The sequence below is a fragment of the Neopsephotus bourkii genome, unplaced genomic scaffold, assembly GCF_033783945.1.
Source record: "Neopsephotus bourkii isolate Nb327-2 ecotype Australia unplaced genomic scaffold, CSIRO-AGI_Nbou_v1 NB_36, whole genome shotgun sequence".
Lineage (NCBI taxonomy): Eukaryota > Metazoa > Chordata > Aves > Psittaciformes > Psittacidae > Neopsephotus > Neopsephotus bourkii.
This window is the reverse complement of record NW_026900553.1, coordinates 1,313,307-1,333,017: the sequence shown is the minus strand read 5'-3', so window position 1 is coordinate 1,333,017 and position 19,711 is coordinate 1,313,307. Positions and strand designations below refer to the sequence as shown.

General features: G+C 35.5%; 1 protein-coding gene across 8 annotated transcripts in view; it reads right to left on the bottom strand.

Annotated features, from left to right (window-relative positions):
- Positions 1 to 2,879: 2,879 nt before the first annotated feature.
- The window catches only part of POSTN (periostin), a 35,754-nt gene continuing 18,922 nt past the window's right edge, over positions 2,880 to 19,711 (bottom strand). Inside the window, exons 13-24 of one of the 8 annotated variants that reach the window (XM_061345132.1) lie at positions 18,168 to 18,298; positions 17,892 to 17,994; positions 17,444 to 17,511; positions 16,831 to 16,876; positions 14,661 to 14,708; positions 11,498 to 11,593; positions 10,804 to 10,893; positions 9,198 to 9,275; positions 8,700 to 8,780; positions 5,793 to 5,879; positions 3,305 to 3,346; positions 2,880 to 3,039 (exon numbers count right to left, since the gene is read on the bottom strand). In XM_061345132.1, the coding sequence (XP_061201116.1) occupies positions 2,999 to 3,039; positions 3,305 to 3,346; positions 5,793 to 5,879; positions 8,700 to 8,780; positions 9,198 to 9,275; positions 10,804 to 10,893; positions 11,498 to 11,593; positions 14,661 to 14,708; positions 16,831 to 16,876; positions 17,444 to 17,511; positions 17,892 to 17,994; positions 18,168 to 18,298 (911 nt within the window). In that variant the 3' untranslated portion in view covers positions 2,880 to 2,998. The remainder of the gene's footprint in view (positions 3,040 to 3,304; positions 3,347 to 5,792; positions 5,880 to 8,699; positions 8,781 to 9,197; positions 9,276 to 10,803; positions 10,894 to 11,497; positions 11,594 to 14,660; positions 14,709 to 16,830; positions 16,877 to 17,443; positions 17,512 to 17,891; positions 17,995 to 18,167; positions 18,299 to 19,711) is intronic. The other 7 variants (XM_061345156.1, XM_061345141.1, XM_061345148.1 and 4 more) reach the window with 7 other exon arrangements.

Sequence of the window (19,711 nt, the reverse complement as noted above, 5' to 3'; positions counted from 1 at the left end):
TGACAATTTCAAGTTCCTTTTCCATCAACCCAGTGGATGCTACTATGATGATATCCATTGGCCATAATTTCTCTGCCTTGCGGCTTCTACTTTTATTCATTTATCTAATATATGAAAACCATTCACCATGGTCTCCTCTGTTCAATACTTGTCAAAATATGATTATGAATATTCACCCTCTTTCATCACAAAGAAAAGCATGTAGACGTAATTCCTAGTTTCCATAAAATCACAAGGTAACAATTAAATGTGTAATTCTAAAATTTCATTATTTTTAAAGAAAACATCAACATTTAGTAGTCTTATAGATCATTTAAGTGACACTGACTGCTGGCAAAACTGACAGAGTTGGGAGCATTTTCAGTTAAATATTCTTTGGCATCAGTTTTTCACACAGGATACAAAAGGGAGCAGATAAAGCCCTTTCAGAATACTATCATCAGCTCAGCTGGACATTCCTACTTATAAATGCCCAAGAGATTACAAGGAAACATCAAAGTGAAAAGTGAGTTCTCTATTATTAGTAAGCATTCTGACTTGGTAGTATGCTAACCCTTGTTTAATCACATGACATTAGTTTAAATTACTATGAGGTGTGGAGAAATAGATAATGGGGCAGAAGTCATATTCACAAAAGTTTTCCAGTTCTGCTCTTTGGTTAAAGACTGCCTGGGCTGAGACAGAAATTACTAAGTATATGAAAAGCAATTGAAAGAACATGTTGATTTTCTTTCTACATTGGGTTGTGGAAGGATTCTTGTTCAGATAAACAGAAAACGCCACGCCATCAGTGATGGAGATGTCAGTGTGCAGTGCAGCTAGGTGGACACATTCTGTGTCCAAGGAAGGGCTCAGGGGACAGAGTGTGTCAGGAAAACAAGTATTGATGTAGGAGTAGCTGCATTTCACTTGGATTATATTAATGAAGGGTGAAGTACAGAAAGGTATTTTAGTGTCTCAGAGAGGCTCTAAAATGTTATCAAATCAGAAAATATGACAAAATTAATATTCCACGTATTTATTACCATTTGAAAAGTTAAAAACATCCTACCACATGACAGGTTTTAATCTAATATATTGCCTTCTTCTGATTCCTCCCCAGTTCCTGTACATACTGTATTTGTCATTTCCACTTCATTTTCTTCCCCATCTCCTTATTTTTTTAGGGGAGAAAAGAGCACAGGTATATTCCTACCCTAAGATAATTAAAATCTTATTTGACGGACAGCTCACAGTGGCACAACACTGAAGAAAGCAGAGTAAAGTTAATGATTTAATGAAGGTCAAAGTTACCCAGGGGAAGATGACAGCTTTAGTTTATCCTCTAGGCAGACTTAAGAGTTCTCATTCTTCCCTAAGAGTTATCTAGCTCTTAACCAAGGTTAAAAGCTCTCCTTCCAACAAAGCAGTATGATAGTACATACTGAGATCACCTTACTGAGTCTGACAGCCTAGTAAGACTGTGCAACATATCAATCCAGTGCCCCGATAGCTTTGCCTTTCAGGGAGTAGTGCTCGTGGTATGTGATTATGGAATTAGGGAAGGTTTTTAATTGTGTTTAAAGAAAGTAATACAGTTTAACTGCATTAGCATGTGTTAGGTGAGAAAGGGAAGCATCAGTTTGCTTCTGTAAAAACATATTTTTTAACTAAAACCACACTAAAAGCTTAAAAATATTTAGAACTTGCCTTACAAATAAAAATAAATATTTACAAAAGAAAGCAAGTATAGTTCAGCCAAATTCTTTATTGAGTATTTCTTTGAACCCAGAAGTATAAAAGCACACTAGACAACTTGTCTGAAACTGTGGTCTTCAGAATTAAGGCACTTTGAACACATTTTTCTACTCCATAAGTAATTGTTTGCTTTGTTAATAAAGGCGAAGAAGTTTTATGAGTACAAAACTAGAGGTATAAAATTGACATAATTTACAGACAACTCCACATTAGTACCAGGCATTAGCAAAACAAGTTTTGATATAAAAGCTTTCAACATGTAGCCTCATTTTTGTAAAATCTTTTTACATGTTAACTATTTGCATGCATTTTATTTATCCCTTTTATAATCTACTTTAATAATCAAAATTTATTTAGGAAAATATGGGAAGATGCTGATGAATCTCAGTACATGCATTGGCACAGCAAATGATTTTTCTTAAAGAAGTCAACAGGATCTAAATTGCATTTCAAGAAGCTCATAATGTTTGCTTTTCTTCCTTTTAAGAGCTTCCATTAGCCATATTACTAGAAGGCATTTGGATATGCAATGCAGAACAAAAAGAAAAGGATACATTTAATATAAGACACATTTATTTGTTTAGAAAAGGTAACATTACTGGTGTCATTACGACATTAAACACATGATGAACATTGACTTATAAAAAGCATACAATACTACTGAACCAAAAGTGCTATTGTAATATCTCATATTTCCTTAGATTACTCCAGAAGTCCCCTGATGTGATCTTTTTTTCTAGAAAGGATCTAATTTCAGTTGTATTTCTTATTTAGAGGAAATAATATTAAAAAATAGTATATATAAAAAAAATACATTCTATATTGTTCCCTGCTCTTTTTTAATCCAATTCTGCAAACACTTAGTAGCCAGCAAAAGAAGGAATCCTGGTTCTACAGAAGTTCCAGGATCCCACCCTGAATAGTGCTTACTATCAAGAGCAGTTAAAGCACCAAACAATGGACTACTCCTTGTAAGTACTGCATTACCAGGCAGCATCTGCAGCGTCACATCTTTTTGTGGATTCGTGGTTCAGCTTACATTGTTATTGAAACAATGTCATTTTCTAAGGATCTTGCTTGGTTGTTTGTTTTTTGTTTGTTTGTTTGTATTTTTTTGGGGGGGGGTGGTGTTTTTTGGGGGGGTTGTGTTGTTTTTTTTTTTTGTTTGTTTGGTTTGTTTTGTTTTTTTTAACCAGTTTCTTCTCCTCTCAAAGACCACGCTGTTAATTTGCAATTCTGTGGATTCCATCTTAGAAAGCTTTTAGTGGTTAGCTAGTCTTGTCCTCCTTCTTGCTGTTCCCCCTTGGAAAAATGGGAAAAACCTGATAAGTATTACTTATAATTATACATAATATAGTTCCAGTGTATACTGTATTTACTAGTGAAACAGATGTAAAGAGGAAAGATGAAGCCCTATGTTAAAATTTCTTTATTAATAAAGCAAAAATACAACTCAGTCCTTTTGAGCTGTTTTCTGAAGAGTATTTTTTTCCCTCATGACTATCAACATAACTGAGAATAACATTTGATGCATGTTATTACATTTAAATATATGTTTCGCTTTTACCTTGTGTCCTCCTGGTTGGTTGTGCTTTTCGTACAGGTGCTTCTACAAAATTAGAAATATTGTAGTCAGAAATTCTTTTTAAGACCATTTTAATTAAAACTCATCCCATTGGCATGTTGACTTGATGACCTGAAACAAGAATGCTTCTAATACAATTCACACATTTCTGTCACGTGACACTATCGTTCCGACAATTCTGTCATGCACCAAATCTTAGCAACATTTCAAAAGCATTTTTACATTTTAACAGTATGAATTAATCCATTATTCACAGCACTGATCTCCTACAGTTGGTTACATGACGTACGCAGGTGCCAGGATGTTTTGCCCATGCTCTTCATTCAGCAAACACCATCTGACACTGCCAGCAATGTACAAGCTCAGGTTAATATACAGCCCAGGACTCAGTCTCAGCTTTTGGCAGAGGATGCCCAGGTCTGATGTAGGGAATTACTTCAGGACTTATTTGTGCTTGAAACTCAACCCTCATAAGGTGGTGGCCATATTTCCATCTGTGTTTGGGCCTTGATTTGTAACTGCATTTTGGGTCCACATTTAGAGTTCAGTTAATTTTTTTCAGACTATTCTTTTAAAGTGTAGAGTAGAGCAAGGGCTATTGAATACATACCATTCCCAGTAGTGGATACATGTGTTTTACAAAATACGGATTCAGTGAAACTATGGACATTTTTTCCTCTTTCTCATCAAAAAGCTGAGACATTTTTAAAACCAGATTTCTCCTCACTGGGAAGAGAAACATTTCACAAGCATAAGAGAATTTTTCTGTAGCTGTCACAGAAATGCTACTGAGGCATTTTTAATTCTTTACAACCATCAAGTATTGCATTTTTGCTTAACCAGCTGCAGTCAATAGTCTTTTCATCCTGAAACAGGGTATATAAATGCAGAATCCTGAAATACTGGCTTCACCTCATTACAGTTGATGCTAAATACTGGGTACCTGCACCCATATATTCAAGCTCTGCACTGCCCTGACAAGAACAGAACATGGTCCATCCAAAGGATGATTTCCACACTTATATGCTAGCTATATAATTATGCTTTCACATAAACCTCATGGTTGAAGGTCACATCTGTTTCTCATTTTCAGGCAATACTTGACTTTCCTGTATGCTTTGTACTACTCAGCATTGAAATCATACAAACACTATGATATAATTTCAATATTTATCATAGACTTCAAAATTAAGAAACCTCTTTATTTAACTTCATTCTCCACAAGCCATAAGATTTTTTCCTACCGTGTTCAGTTCTGGGACCCCCAACAAAAGAGGACATGGACCTCTTTGAGTGTCCAGAGGAGGACCATGAAGATGATCAGAGATCTAGAGCACCTTTCCTACAAAGAAAGACTAAGAGGGCTAGGGTTGTTCAGCCTGGAGAAGAGAAGGCTCTGAGAAGACCTTATAACAGTCTTCCAGTACCTAAAGGGGTCCTACAAGAAATCTGGACAGGGACTTTATACAAGGGCACGTAGGGATAGGACAAGGGGAATTTAGATTATATATAAGGGATAAATTCTTTTCTGTGAGGATAGTGAGTCACTGGCACAGGTTGCCCAGAGAAGCTGTGGCTCCCCACCCTTGGCAGTGTGCAAGGCCGAGCTGGATGGGGCTTTGAGCAGCCTGGTCAAGTGGAAGCTGTCCCTGACCATGGGAGGGATGTTGGAACTAGATGATCTTTAAGGTCCCTTCCAACCCAAACCATTCTATGATTTAGTTCAAAGGCTGACAGCATAGTTTATTCTGCCTTATTAGAATCAGAGCTGGAAAAAGATATTCATACAGATATGAAACAAACCGTGAGTAAGTTACTTCTTAACTTCAAATGAAGCACATAAAAATACATTTCTTAAACTTGAAGAACAAATTCCTTGTATAAAGCCAGACTGAATTGTATTTGGCTCCTGTAAGAGGTTCATTGACACCATTCAGCTTTTTCAAACACAAGAACTTCCTTCATTTAAAAACAGGACAAAGGTAGAGAAATCCCAGAATTCTGTGAGATATTTACTCAACCCCAGAGATTATATTCCCTCCACCCTACACCCTTTCACCAAGCTGAGAACCCCTCACATGAACAGATAACATTAACACTGACAAGAAATAACTCAAGTTAAAAAAAACTCACGTGGTCTTCTTCTGGGTGTGCTGCTTAGAGACAAGGAAATTCTTATGGTGCTTGTTCCTTCAGAAGTTTTACCTAAGCTTTGTAGTTAGACATTTTCTCTTGTCTACTACACTTGCCAAATGTTTTAGTTACTTTTAGCCACAAGGTAAGCCTCAACATTTTTCTGTGCAATAGCAGTGAAAAAATTATTTTCCAAAACAACTGTAAAACTCTTCTTGCTAAAATACTGGCTTTAGACCTAAGTAATTTTTATGAACAGATACTATAAAACCCCACCTGGAGTGATCACTTCAGACAAAACAGGTCTTGGTGATACTGGAATTTTAGACAAACTAACCTTCCAGATGGACCTTCTTGATTTCTCTCTCGATAATCTGTGGCTCTCTCTCAATTACTTTAGTAACCTTGGTGTACTCAGTTCCAGCTATGGTAAGCATCAAAAACAAATGAGTTAAATCTGGCATAGAATTTTTCCATATATAAGGAGCCTTCAGTGGAAAAAATGCCACTTTGGGGGTGTAGGAGTATGCAGGCCTCCGTATTTTTCATGCTGTAAGGTCCCTCTCTTTTTCTTGGCCCTGCCACAGGTGATTCCTTCTGTGGGGCTGAGTGTCATCCATTGAAAACTTGGCTTAACGCTTTGTTTCAGTAAAGACTGCCAATTGTAATAAGCAGTGCTGGGTGCTGGATACTCTATAGTGTTACAGCCCATATCAAAACATCTTTTTACTTTAGACAGCAACAATATATTTGTTTGTGACTGGAGTCAGATTTAAATGTTTCAGTAAATTTAAGTGAAAAATGTTTCAGTAATTTTTAGTAAAACAGAAGAATTTTGATGTAGACAAGAGGTCCATAAAACATTGTCACTAACAGCCACAAAGCAGCACGTGTATCTGCTTTTATTGGCTAAAAGCATGGTAAGGTATTATCATAGCAGCCAAGGGCAGCTGACTGAATAAATAATGGAAAAGATAGAGAAAAATGAAATTAAAACAAGAAACAAATCTCTCTATTGGTTCCATTGTAAAGCAGGATGCTTACGCAAACTAACATATAATAGCAAGGAAAAATAGTAAGAATTCAAGAGACAATATTGTCTTTTCCAAATTTTCTAAGAAGAAACTACTTATGTCTTTTCCATACGCATATAGGATCCCTGTGAGATGTGTCTGTACACATTATGTCTATTTAATTGTGTATCTCTGTAATTGGAGTTGTTTACAATTAGAATTGTTAGATTCTAACATAAGACCTGTTACGAGAATTTTGGAGAGTTCTACAGATTCTGCAGGTTGAAGGAGGTGATCCTGCCCCTCTGCTCTGCTCTTGTGAGAATTCACCTGGAGTATTGTGTGCAGTTCTGGTGTCCTCAACAGAAAAAGGACATGGAACTGTTGGAACAAGTCCAGAGGAGGGCCACGAGAACGATCAGGGGACTGGAGCACCTCCCATATGAAGATCAGATGAGAAAGTTGGGACTGTTCAGCCTGGAGAAGAGAAGGCTGCATGGAGACCTCATAGCAGCCTTCCAGTATCTGAAGGGGGCATATAAGGATGCTGAGGAGGGACTCTTCACTAGGGACTGTAGTCACAGGACACAGGGTAGTGGGTTCAAACTTAAACAGGGGAAGTTTAGATTGGATATAAGGAAGAAGTTCTTTACTGTAAGGGTGGTGAGACACTGAAATGGGTTGCCCAGGGAGGTTGTGAATGCTCCATCCCTGGCAGTGTTCAAGGCCACGTTGGACAGAGCCTTGGTTGAGATGGTTTAGTACGAAGTGTCCCTTCCCATGGCGGGGGGGTTGGAACTTGATGATCTTATGGTCCTTTCCGACCCTAGCTATTCTATGATTTTATGTTTGATCTTGCTCTTCACTGGTTGGTTGAAACCTATAGAACATAGTCCAGTATATGGAGGGATTTTCTTGGTATGCTTTCTTTCATTTTTAACTTTCAACGTTCCTTGTAATTATTCAACGCTTAAAATAGGTGGCATGTCCAGAGAGTAACTCTTTTCACATATGTAGGAAACTTAAGACAGGATAAAATGAAAAACCCTCTGGAAGTTCCTATTTATCATCAACGATTATAGGCAAATCCTATCTTATTCAGTCAAATTGTATGCAAAGTTGTAAAACTAAGGTTTAGATGTCTAAAACAGAAGAAATAAACACAGTCTATGGTATTCATAACCGTATCTTGGCTTTTCTCTAAAACTAGCTCAATTACCAACTAGCATGGATCATTTTTAGTGAAGAGCTGTTCAGTTTTTCAGCATCACTATATTTTTTACTTAACTGAAGACACAACTGTAGAATAGTGCTTTTGAACAACTACATGATTTAGTTCATTGAACACACAGCTGGCTGTGAGGTACTTCACTAGTGGTCAGGTTTATAACTTGGTAAGTATTGAACATAAGATGAAGTGGATTCAATTCATTTATGCCAAGAGAAACATACATTTTTGAGCGTCTGGCTCAGGTTTAAGCTAACATTTACTAAAAACACATCACTTGAATTCTCTTTTTTTATTCCCCATTGCTATTATATGTAGTTTTTCTAAACTACATTAAGCAGAGAACATTCCAAATTCATAAATGAAGATTAATTTTTAGCACAAGTTCTTTTACTAGTTTTCTACAGCTACTGGTTATATATTGCCAAAACTGTTAGAATTAAGAGAGCAAGAGGGAAAGAAAACCATTCCTTGGAATGCTATATTTGAAGAGAATTATAGTTAATGCCTTGATACCTGTTGCTTGTAAGCACTGAAAGAAGGATGCTAAACATGCCTTGAATTGTTAACTTGAGGGCAATGAATATTCATTTCTGAAGAACTGATAAGTAAGTTGAACTTGGTCTATTACAATACTTTCCACTTCATAAGTGCTTTTCACAGATTAAATTTGTTGGGGGGAAAAAAATAAAAAAGTTCACAGTTAGAGGAATAAATCTTCATTGCTCCCCTGAGTTTTAATTAGATAACTTTTTAAAGACTGAAAACCACCAAATATAATATTTTTTCATCATCAATATAATAAAGAAGATATTAATCAAATTTCGGTGCTTATTTCCATTTCACAGACATCTGACCCTTCATATATGGCATTCTATTTTTATGCCATTAAAATTAAACTTCTGCTAAGTCAGTCTTTAAAATGTTGAGATCAACATATCTGAGAGGTGTTTCAGTTATCATAACCTCTTGCAAAAACGTTAGTTATAGTATATTGAATTACCTCCCTGCAGGAGTCTTTTGATTTCTTCATCTTCAAGTAAATGACCATCACCTTCAATAAATTTGGTCACCTTGGTAACCTCTGACAGAATACAGGTTATGGCAAGAAGTTGATTTACAGAAAACATTTGACAATTCTGTAACAGCACATTACTGAATTAATCCTGTCATAGATTTTGTTGAATTACAAAATTAATCTGTTATAATATTAAATTCCATATAAACACTGAAAGCACAATTTTATGAGAAACATAGAATATTATGTACTAAAGCCAGGCAGCATCACCTCTGGGGAGGGCTGAAATGTGAAGGTCAGAGGCTCAAACCAGAACACTAGATTTGGATATTTCTCAGGTTCTGAGATTTAATCTCTGCGTATGATTTTGCAGTATGAGCACCTTTGCTGAAAACATGAAGCATCCATTTAGTAATTACCTAAGTAATACAATTTTTTAATAATGATTTTTTTAAAGGAAGGGAAGAAAACAAGGATACTAACCTTCTTCAAGCAATTTCTTTAACTTTTCTTCATTGTCTGAACCACCTGCAGTAATTCTGGTATATTTTATTTCAGGACCTGAAAAAAAGATGTGAGAGACAGTGCTTTAATCTTATATAACAGGGTCAGGATGGTTCCATAGTTAAGACTCTTTAATCTGATTTTATGATCATTTACTTTCACTGTCTCCCAAATCAAAGTGCAAGATGATTACTAAGATTACTAAATCTTAGTAATGATGATTACTAGATCTTTAGATGATTACTAAATCTATTCAGGAAAGTACTTAGACAAATTTAACATACTTACAGTAAGTAAGTAAGATACAGTAAATATCTGCTCACAAACTTAAATTAAGTCACAGTTTTAAACATTTTGTTGCATTAGCTCATAAATTACATATTTCCTAAGTGCAAAAATAGTCTGGATCCACTGTCGTAAATAGATGTTGCTTTTATTACTGCTATGAATAATTTCAAATCATAATATTTGAGATTCTTTATCAGTTCCTAGTACAGAAGGAAGAGAGGAAAATATTAGGTCTGAAACACGGGTATTTTACATTAAATTGACTATTTTATGTGGGATATTAGTGAAATTTGAATTTGAAAAATGTCATTTTATATTCTTGTGTTGAAAAATATACACACTTTTACTAGAAACCACTAATGTTTTTCATTCAGTTATTTCCATTGTAGTAAATAGTTATATGAGAATAACTTAAGTTTCATTCTTTATTTCTCTCTTGCCTGAATGACTTCCTGCTAAGTCAGCATGTTCCTATACTGCTGTCTTTCCCTTACAGCTGCTCTGGTAGACAGAATTTTAATGGCAGCATTCAGACTGATATTTAACCAAGCAGATCAAAATGTGCTAGCAAAGAACTTGAGACTGTTTAAATATGCCCTCTTCCCTTTTCAATTTCTGTGAAGTTTCTAGAATTCTTAAAGAAATATCTATTAAGTCAAATATACTTGAAATTGGCCAATTTCAAGTATTTCGGCCAAAGAGTAATTGGTCAAAGAGTTTGAAAGTTAGTGTGGGAGAAGATCAAAGCACACAGATGCACATTAATTTTATATTAGCTGAATACAAATGTCAATGAAGGCTGCTCTTTACAAAGAAACAGAGAAGTTGTTTTTTGGAAATGACTGTCAAGGAAGCTTGGGATGACATGCAGAAGTAGAAAAAGAAAAAGAAAAAGAAAAAGAAAAAGAAAAAGAAAAAGAAAAAGGAAAAGAAAAAGAAAAAGAAAAAGAAAAAGAAAAAGGAAAAGAAAAAGAAAAAGAAAAAGAAAAAGAAAAAGGAAAAGAAAAAGAAAAAGAAAAAGAAAAAGAAAAAGGAAAAGAAAAAGAAAAAGAAAAAGAAAAAAGAAAGGACAATTTTTTATTGTTTTTCATTCTGTTAAAATATTCTTGCCATTTCTTGTATATGTGTGTGTATCACACACAGCCAGAATTTGGGCCATCCATAGGCAGTGAGAAGCACTAGGGGAAAAAGACTTCTTCAGGAAATGCAGTTTAGACATTAGGACCAAATTTAAGTTATATTACATTTATATCTAATGGTGAAATTTAATAAGTTTGAAAAACTTGGCATAATTTACCTTGAATAATTCTTTCTTCTGTCACTTTTTTCTCTGTCACTTCCACAGGTCGCCCATCAATGATTTTGGTGTATGTTTTAATAATTGGTTCTATAAGGATTTTTAAGTCGAAGACATTAAGCAAGTAATGAACAGTGTTATAAGTGCTGTTTTTGAGATGCTGTAACTTACTGAAGGACACAAGGAAAAACTATAGCATATTTTACAAAAGATAAAAATGTTCAAAGACTAGGAACTACGTTTCCTTAAAATGTAGGATGGCCAGATGCTGTTTTCCTTTTAAAAAAACCCTAGATGTGAACTTTCAATGTCCCTAGCAAAGCAGAAGGCAAAGTTTACCTCTTTAGGTAATAAAAATTGCCTTTCTATCACAGAATTACATAACACATTTTTGATTGCAGGACAAAACCCAGCAAATAATTCTTAACTGAGACATGTTATGGCAGCATGCAGGATATTTCTAACAGTGTCTTGACTGTAGCTATGGGACAAGGCTAGGCAAAAAAATTTCAAGTTTTTGAAATGCACAAGTGAGAATGAATGGTGTAATAACATTACAAAGCTTCAAGAATGTATTGTTAAAAACAGAACAGGTTTTTAACAGAACATCACCTACATAATTAGAAACTGACTGGGAATAGTTAATGATTCAGATTTTAACTAATACAAATTGAGTTGCTGAAAGCATACCAACCTCCATGAATCACTTTAGTTACTGTCTCCCCTTCCCTGACTATTTTGAATTCAGGTTCCCCTTCAATTAATTTAGTGAGTTGTGTGATAGATGGGTCTGTGACATAGGAAAAAAACAACATGTTATATAGTCATAAAAATATTTACTGTATTCCACGGGGCTGAGATGAAGCTAAAATTATTCCCCGTACCCTAAATAAACCAAATGACTATAACAAAGGATTTTTAAAACCTGAAAAACCATTTGCATTGATACTGTGCAATCTTGCACTTCCTCCCATGCAATCTTAAATTCAGGTCCTATTGCATGCTTACTATTTAAAATTTTATTATTTTTGTGTATCTGACTATTTTTAACATCTCTTGACAAGTCTCAGGCAAAAAGCAGATCCTCAGAAGCTGAAAGGAAGACTTCCTCTACATATATTGGTACAGAAGGTTACTCTGCAACACTGATAGAATCTTACAGCTATTGCTCCATGAGTGATCAGTGTGCAAACTACTGTGTGAAAGCTTAGAAAAGAAGTAGATAAATGTTTCTCTTGTTATTTGCAACTAACTGTATAGGTATCCAAGAGGAGACTATGTCTTTTACTCAGAATTCCCTTATGGTTAATTTATGTATTTATTTACTATTTGTTCGTTTGGGGGTGTTTTAGCTTTTTTTAAGAGGGTTTTCAATTAGTCTTAGCCAGTGGTCACTCAGCTTAAAGAAATAAAAGTAAACTTCAGAGATCAGCTGGGACAGCTGTAATGATATCTATCAGCATTAATGTCTGACATTCTTTGAGTTGCATGGGAGAGGTCATTTTGATTTCAATAGCCAAAACAAACCTCTTAATCTTGTGCAGTCCCTATAGACCACACTAATCCGAACTGATCTCTGTCTGACAAGCTGGAGCAGCAGATATGAAATAAATTAAGAACATACCATTGATGCAGTCATTTAATAGGAATAACACAGTTCTGTAATGAGTGTTACAGCAGCAGTTCTACTTAAGAACTTGCTGTAGCAGACAATTCCTTTATTCACTTTTCAGACTTGGAAACTTAACACAGTCCATCTCTCTCACTTTCATTAAAAAACCCTTAAAAACCTTTCTTTATATGAATTTATGTAGAAGTCGATACCACATAGATTTATTTGGTTTTTAATTACTGACCAGGATCTAGCAGTAGCTTTCAATACATGCGCCTGGTGTTAATTACTGAAACCAGTATAATCCAGGCTAACTAGTGTCCTTCAACAGTAACAAATCCAAGCATACATTTTTGTTTGCTTTTGCAGCAGATGATTGTATAAGTTAGAATTTAGAGCTAAATAATTCATTTATTTGCTGCAGATTAAATTATATGACAGGATCATAATGATGCCTAGTTATTATAGAGCTCTATTCATCTGCTCTACATTTTAAATAACTGAACAACCCATTGCTTTTTTCTATTATTTCTAAATTACTGTACCTTCCTATGTGATTGATACAGCAGATGTATGCAAAACAAAAGGTACAACCATAGTTTGCTATACTGCCTACTCTAAGATCAATACTTTGAAAATTTAATTCATTAAGATTTGGGTTTCAATCAGATTTAACTTTTTGATCCCCTTAACTTGCCTATGTATGGACAATGGAAGCAAAACTCAAGTAGGAAACACTGAGATAGGAAAGGGCAGACATCACCCTCTGAACTTTCTTTTTTTACTGAAATCTTCTTTCCATCCTGATCTGCTAGAACTTCCTGACACATGCTACACAAGTTAACGTGCAACTTTGCCAGCTCTTTTTCTGCAGAAAATCATGAGCTTAAGTGGTTTTGATGTGAGCTGCTACTCACTCCTGTTAATACTGGTAAGCTCAGAAGGGCCAGATTTGGCTTTATTGGTGATTCTTTCTGAATCATCAGCAGGAAGGCTGTGCTGGCCAGAGACCATTCCCTGGAGCATGTCCCAGAGCAGAAATACCATAACAGCAGTGGCAACTCTTCAATACTCACTAACATATAAAATTACTTTTTCTCTTTCCGGTGAATAATATTTAGTTGTATATTTGACTACAGAAGTGCTCAGATGTTCAATTTTTTGTTTCAGTTAACTTTCAACTTCCAAACATCATGTAAATCAGCTAAACTATATACCCTGTCATTAACATAAAAGAATGGGTACATTCAGAGAGTGATTCACCTTTATCATAGGAAGATTTCTAAAATATCTTGGTTGAATTGCCATGTGCAATCTATCTATTTATATTGCTCTGTGGATCTGATCTTATGATGCAGACTAGGCAGTAAAGATCAGCAGGTATATGCAAGATGGTGGCTAATCCTAAGTGGCATGAAGCACAGACAAGCTGCTGAAAAAGCAAGATTATGTCATTTCTGCCGAGAGTCCTCCCAGAAACAATGATTAAACAATCTGGACATTTTAAACTGCCTTTCTCTTCAGCTGAGCTCAACAAGATTCCCTTTGAGCATTTCTATTTCAGGGGGAACTGGAGCTCATTAGCTACTTACCTGGTCTAGTGAAATCAATGGTTGTTTTAGTTAAGTTACGAATCATGAGTGATTTTGGCAGTGCCAGCTCCACTTGCTGTTTTTTTCAGTTCCATCACTGATCTTTAAGTCATGCTTTTGTTTGAGAAATTGAAAAAAAAGTTTGGCTAACTGTCTTTCCCAGGCATCTGACAGATATTGGTATTTAGAACTGATTGAAAACCATTGAGAAAAGAACAGATATTGTTTTCTCCTTCAAAGTATTAGAAACAATTCTATTTTTTAAAAAACCTGTTTCAATAAAAAAGAGTTTTAATTAAAAGGCTTTTAAATATGTTCAAATAAAAAATTAATCTAAAAGGACATGTTTTTATTGAAATTATGCAAAGATTTCAGGCAAATAAAGAAATGGTTTTAAAAAAGATGATTTTAATTTTTTTTTCTACATGCCCATAGAAATCCATTCGGGAGAACAGCTGTGGTAAATATTTTTATGCAAAATGTTTCAGCCAGTTCTATTTGCAATATTTGTATCTTTGCTTTTCTAGCAAAGTGCTGAATGTCCTGGAGCTGTTAAGTACAAAATGCATCCTATAAAAGAAATATATGCAATATATATTCTATATATGTATTTGAACATATACAGAAATATATATACTAGGGGCCTCATTTACCTTCCTTTCTGATGATGGGCTGAACGTTGCTTTCAATTATGTTAATTTCTGAAAGTATAGAAAATGGAATGTAAAGCACATTCTTACAGTTTCTTCATGGTAATTAGTTGCATTTGATCTGGTCAAAAAGATGTGGGTAAAATAATAAATATCAATGGATGAAAAACTAACCCTAGGGATCTAGAGTACGGATTTCAGTTCTAGTTATTAAATGGTTGTGTATACAAGTCACCTGCAGACAGAGTCTGTTGCCATGCTATTTGCCTTTCTTTGTGCCTTATGATACCCACTAGTCATCAAACCTATGATAATGTAAGGCAGGTAATAATAACAGCTCCTACTGTTCCCTGCATAAAGATTTGCACAATTCCCTGACGTATCTTAAATGAAAATCTTGACCTTTTTTTTTTGGGGAGCTGACCTGGTAAATGAAGGAAACCCTGACATTCAGAACTATTCTTATACTTGATAGAACGTCATGGAAAGCACAACAGTGGTGCCCTTGAGAGATCAAGTTCTCCCTCTACACCTAAGACAGACTCAAATATTCATCGAATAATTGACAGATTGTTATTTTACTTGTATCCATTCAATGGTAGAGAAGCCTTTGCTGGTAGAGAGGTTTCATCCTTTCCATTCCCACATTTAACTAAATCAACAGCTACAGCTTGATGTCTGACATTGACCTCCCTTGCTTCAGTTCACAGGCATTGCTTCTTGTACTACTTTCACTCACCATGGGAGATAGAATCGTAGAATCCCAGAATACCTCAAGTTGGAAAGGACCTATAAGGATCACTGAGTCCAACTCCCTGCCCCTCACAGGACTATCTGAAACTAAACCATATGACTAAGAGCATCATCCAGACACTCCTGAATGCTCACAGGCTTGATACCATGATCATTTCCCTGGGGAGCCTGTTTGAGTGACCAGCCACACTCTCAGTGAAGAAGCTTTTCCCACTGACCAATCCGAACTTCCCCTGACGTAGCTTCATTCCATTTTCGCTTGTCCTATCACTGGTCACAAGAGAGACATCAGCACCTCCTTCTCCACTTTTCCTCTTGAGGGAATTGTAGACTGTGATGTCTTACCTTTGAGGCTTTTCACCCTTTTAATTGCCTGCCTCTGGACATACTGCAATAGTTCAATGTCCTTACGCTGAGGAACCCCAGAGTGCTTGACACAGGGCTGCACCAGTGCAGTGCAGAGTAGGACAATCACCTGACACAACTGGCTGGCTATGCTGTTGCTGGATGCACCCAGGACATGGCTTGCCTTTTTGACTGTCAGGGCACACTGTTGGCTCATATTCAACTTGTCATCAAGATAGATTATTTCTTTTTTTTGTTGCAAGTGTCTTTTAAATTCAGTGTGTCCATTCTCACTTTCCAAAAGCCTCATGTGTTGGTCTCCATTTCTACTGAGAAATGTGTGTAGAATCCCATAGAGATTTCATCATCTGCCTAAATTCACATTTCCTCACAAGCCAGAGCTTTAGCAGGACCTTTGTCTTCTAACAGATTGCTTCAATGGGTTCTACTTTATATGTAGAAGCTAAAGGCAAACCCTGAGAAAGGCTGCAAGAGAGCAAAAATGTTTCATTTTTTTACATTTACTCCCTAAAGAGAAAATGGTTAGAATAACCACCTCTCACACAAGCATCATATTTGCATGGATGGGAGACAGGTGAAATAGGTACATTCTGTCCTCTGGAAGCATTTATGAAAAAAAAAAATAAAATAATCATTTCAGTGCAGAGTTTGGTCAATGCTACATCTTGGACAGTCAGTACAGTACAATGTTACATCTTGGAGAGAGAGGCAGTACAACTCTGATGTGCAGCAAACACTGAACCTTGGCTGAAAACTTAAAAAAACCCAATCCCTTCCATATGTATCTTGCCTACTCCAAAGAGTCTGAATATCTTACTTCAGGGTTATTTTCCTGTCACACATCTGGAAAGGGAAAAATATGTACAGTATCACAGCAGCCAGAAATATTCTACTTTGAGTCTTTCTCTTCCTGTGCTTCACTGGCACATCTTACTTTCCCAGAAATTGCTTTCTTTTTGACTGAAAACAAAATAGATCTGAGATTCAAGATTGGAATTGGCAACATTTAAAAAGCAATCTCAAACCCATCTGGTAATATTTAAAATGAACTTACTGTAAAACGTCAGTGGAATCTCTTTGAAGGTACTGTCACGAACAAACTATAAATACAGAAAAGTAATTTAAAAAATGAAAAGAAGGAGCACTTTCTAGTTTCCTAATGAGTATTATTAGGATTCACTGCTTCGTTTATCTAGAGGTTTGTTTAGATCCTCTCATTCATTGTTGAGGGCAAATGTAATCACAAAAGGATAGCTGAAATAAATAAAGACACCTATTTTTCTCCACATGCTATTGAGGCTGGTGGTTTTAATAACATAACAATTTAGCCACTCAGCATTTCTTTCACAGACAGATTGCCTCAAGAATTTAGAAGTGATTACTTTTGCTGGAGTGATGAAGTGTACCTGAACCAAAGAACAGATCCTGGCCAGTTCACATTGGAGTTATACAAATGCAAATATTCTGCAAGTATTTGGTGTTGAAGAACATAAATTCTAACTATTAACTGCAGAGTATGATTCATGATTATATTTAGGCAATTGAAAGCTATTGAATGTGTTGTCTGCTGAAGAAGCAGAGGGACCAAAAAATCATTTACAAATTATAATGTATACAGTTTCACAGATCCTGCCAAAAGGACAAAGGGACCATTATTCAAAGAGTACCTTAATTTGTATGTACTTAATCAACTTCTTCAGGATTGTGAGCAACTGATCGTTTCCAACAGGAAGATCTGGCAAAAGAAATAGGCAAGTGAGAGAGAACATAACATCTGTGTTCATTTTGCTTTTATTTACATTGATCAGGATATGTAATCACTCTCAAACACTCACACAAATGTGTACTTGTACATATACATTCTTCCATATGAGTGGAAAAGGTAGCCTACAGCATGTTCTTTACCACCTAATTTGCTTTCACAGAATTTTGAAGATTTTCCATGGTTTCAACCCAGTTTATTCCACAAAATGAGTAGTGAGGTAAATTTTCTGTTTCTTATTCCACATAGAAATTGTCTCTTCAAAGGAATTATATTTTTTGGAGTTATTTCACCTACATAACATGTAAACAGATTCAGAAGAGTGTGTGTAAGTTCCATGAACTAATACTCACCTGCTGGATACAGGAGTTTATCAATAACATGAATGACACCATTGGTTGCCATGAGATCAGATTCTCTTGATTTCAGTTCATTAACTAGAAGGGTATCATTTACCTGGTAAAAGATGAAAAGAGAACACAAATTATTAGGGACATTAAAAAAAAAACAGCCCAAACCCTAATATAATGTTCAGAGAAATGCATCCCATTCTGTAATGCGGATAGACATGGAATGTCAAATCCCTGTTACAAGGCTGTATCAGTGAGACTTCTTTTTCAACACTTAACTGTTTTCAAGTAGAGTTTCCCTCCTTGGATGGTTTTAAGAATGTTTGTCACACCAGGCTCAAAGCCACTTCCAATGAAAACTCCTTGTGTTAAGTGGTAAAGAAGAATATTCCTGAGAGCATTTTTGTCTCCTATTTAAAAAGAAAAGTAGAAGTAATAACTAAGCAGTTCTAAAACACATCTGCTTACCATTACATGTAATATTGACCATGCTATTATAAGTTTCATATTAACATTACATGCTGATATTGACTGTTATTAGGAGTTTCAGCCTTGATGAAATTGCAATGGAAAAATGCTGGTTAGAATTTTTTCCTGATGTCTCTTTCAGAGAAAATTTTCTTACTCTGCTTTTTGTTCTGATCACAGATATTGCTGCAATTCAGTTGACTACTGAGATGCAATTAAATGCTCTTCTGCCTGCTAAAATTAACCCTGAGATTTTCTGACTGGACCATTCATTGGTAGTGTCAAGTTACACACAAAGCTTAAACATGGCCATTCCAAAGCTGATTTCACCAACTACCAGATTAGCTTTGTTCTATGCCACAATAGCTACTGGCAAAAAAAATATTTGGTTTGTGTCTTTCTTACAGATGAAAAAAAAGTTTTTCTATTCCTTAATAAGCAATGTAATGTCTTCAAAAAAGCAAGACAGACAGAATTCCAGAAAAAAAAAATGACAGAAAAAAATGGACATTCTGCTGAAACAAAAAAGAAAAAAAAAAGTAAGGAACAAGGAGGGTAAATTAAAATCTCATTTGACAAAGTAGAAGCTGAGTAATAATGACAGGAAAATATAGCACATAAAGCCTTTGTAAAGCAGAACATAATTCTATTCTTAATTACAGAAATAATCCAAAATGGCATGGGCCTCGAGTACAACATCAAATTGTGGATTAAGATAAAAATAATAGACCTGACAAATTAAATCTTTGTTAATAAAATAACTATAGCACAGAATCACAGAATACAGCCCAGTAAAAACAGAACAATGTCATTTATACAGCTAATTCAGGTTGCAGCCTTGGGACAAGCTTAATTTCATTTTATAGCTAGCTAATGTTAGTCATCTAAGTTGTTATTTTACTGTTAGTCGCTAAAGACACACAACACTAGAAGGTAATTTAGACCCTATCCTGACTTTAAAGAGATAGCTAATTCAAATTCACAGTGCCTTGTCAGTGAGATAAAGGCTGTAGAGAGATGGGCTGCTGCTTATCGATGCTTTGAGCTGGATTCTTTGAAGGCATTAAGGATTCATGGGATTTGGCTTATGTCATCAAACTTTGGCCTAAAAAGTGCAGTAATGGAAAATCTGAGTGACCTTCTAATGTGGGATTCAAGGCAATCACTCCTCCTGTATTTGTGCAAGCTATGTTCACATTACTCTCAAATAAACAAAAGTAGTCATAGTGCTATGACCACAGTCTACCTCTCTAGTGGGAAATTCTGCAGGAGATATGGGGTATTCAGTGTTTCTTCTCTTATGGTAATAAAGCATGAAATTAAAGAAACTACAAACAGTTGAAATTACATAAAAT